Here is a 1,416-nt window from a genome sequence, read left to right on the forward strand (position 1 = left end):
CCATATCACCGTGAATTTACAAAGCGTGTTGCGACTGAGACTAGTAACCAGATATACTGCTGCCCAATGCTGAAATAAGCACCTATGCTTGCTGTGTGCCTAAGGTACATCAGGGGTTAGAAGTGGAGTTCTTGCCTCACTTGCTGATATTGAACTGAAAAGAGTCAGCCAGGAAGGCTAGACTTTAGCGGAAATGATTCTACACAGCATGTACAGAGGCCTGGACCAGGGTAGGAAGTAGCTCAGAAAAGAAAAAACGAAACCATGAACAGACACTCTGATTTCTACACTAAGACTGTGTTTAATTAGAGGGATCATTAAAAAAAAAATCATTAAAACATCTTCACCAATAACGATTTTAAAATTATAAATCAAGTACAGAAAAAAATCTATATTCTCACATAAATGGAATCCAAGAAGCTGAACTCATAGGAGCAAAGGCATTTGACAAAGCCTGTATGGTGATTACTAGAAATTTGTTGAAAATGGGGTGATAGTAGTAAAGGGATATGTTTCCCCAGTTAGACAAGAGGGTCTATTATATAGTATGGCAAGTATAGTTAATAACATAGTAGCATGTTATTGAAAGTTGCAGGCTGGCTGCCATCGTGTGTGAGGAGCAGGTGTGGTAGCGATCTCAAGGCTCCTGGGACGGCTGCCAAGTCTCATTGACAAGCGCTTGACTTCCTCATTCACCCCAAATAAGCCACATCCACTGTGAGAACTGCGCAGGTGCACCATGACACAAGATCGGATCATCTGACAGGAGATGATGCTGGCCAATGAACTGGTGATACACGGACTGGGCTAATGGGGCATGGTAGATGGGTTATTTAAGGGCTTGCGATTTTGAGCTCAGGGTATTTTTTTTCCGAATGCATGTTGTAAGGTTCCTGAAGAAACTGCTTTGAGAAGAACATTGTGTCGCCGCTCCTTTCTGCTGGTCGGACACGGTAGCAACAGTGGTGGTACACACGTTTATTCCTAGTACTTGGGAGGCAGAGGCAGTCAGATGCCTGTGAGTTCAAGGGAAGCCTGCTCTAGTTAATGAGTTCTAGGAAAGCCAGGGCTATGTAAAGAGACCCTGATATAAAAAAAACAAACAAACCAAAACAGAGAGAGGAGTTGAGGAAAAGAAAAAAAGGCTAAGGGAATAAATTTCAAGTGTTCTTGAAATAAGACAGAAGTTTGTGAAACAATGAGTATATTAGCTTAATTTAGTCTTCCAATAATGTATATATATTTCAATATCACGTTGCATATCATAAATGTATTTGCCAACTAAAAGTAATGTGTTAACTGATAGTTTATGGAGGTAAGTTTTATGCAGAAGGCACGGGGGGGGGGGTAGGGGGAACTACCCCCAGCAAGATTCTAGTGAGACTACGAAGACAAAAACAAATTGCATATTTTGAT

The 1,416-nt window shown here is 41.2% G+C and overlaps 1 protein-coding gene across 1 annotated transcript in view; it reads right to left on the reverse strand.

The window, feature by feature from the left end:
- Nucleotides 1–579: 579 nt before the first annotated feature.
- The window catches only part of Samd9 (sterile alpha motif domain containing 9), a 5,933-nt gene continuing 5,096 nt past the window's right edge, over nucleotides 580–1,416 (reverse strand). The window contains exon 2 of the mRNA XM_021190235.1: nucleotides 580–807. Within this exon, the coding sequence (XP_021045894.1) occupies nucleotides 580–807 (228 nt within the window). The remainder of the gene's footprint in view (nucleotides 808–1,416) is intronic.

The sequence above is a fragment of the Mus pahari genome, chromosome 2 (genome assembly GCF_900095145.1).
Source record: "Mus pahari chromosome 2, PAHARI_EIJ_v1.1, whole genome shotgun sequence".
NCBI lineage: Eukaryota > Metazoa > Chordata > Mammalia > Rodentia > Muridae > Mus > Mus pahari.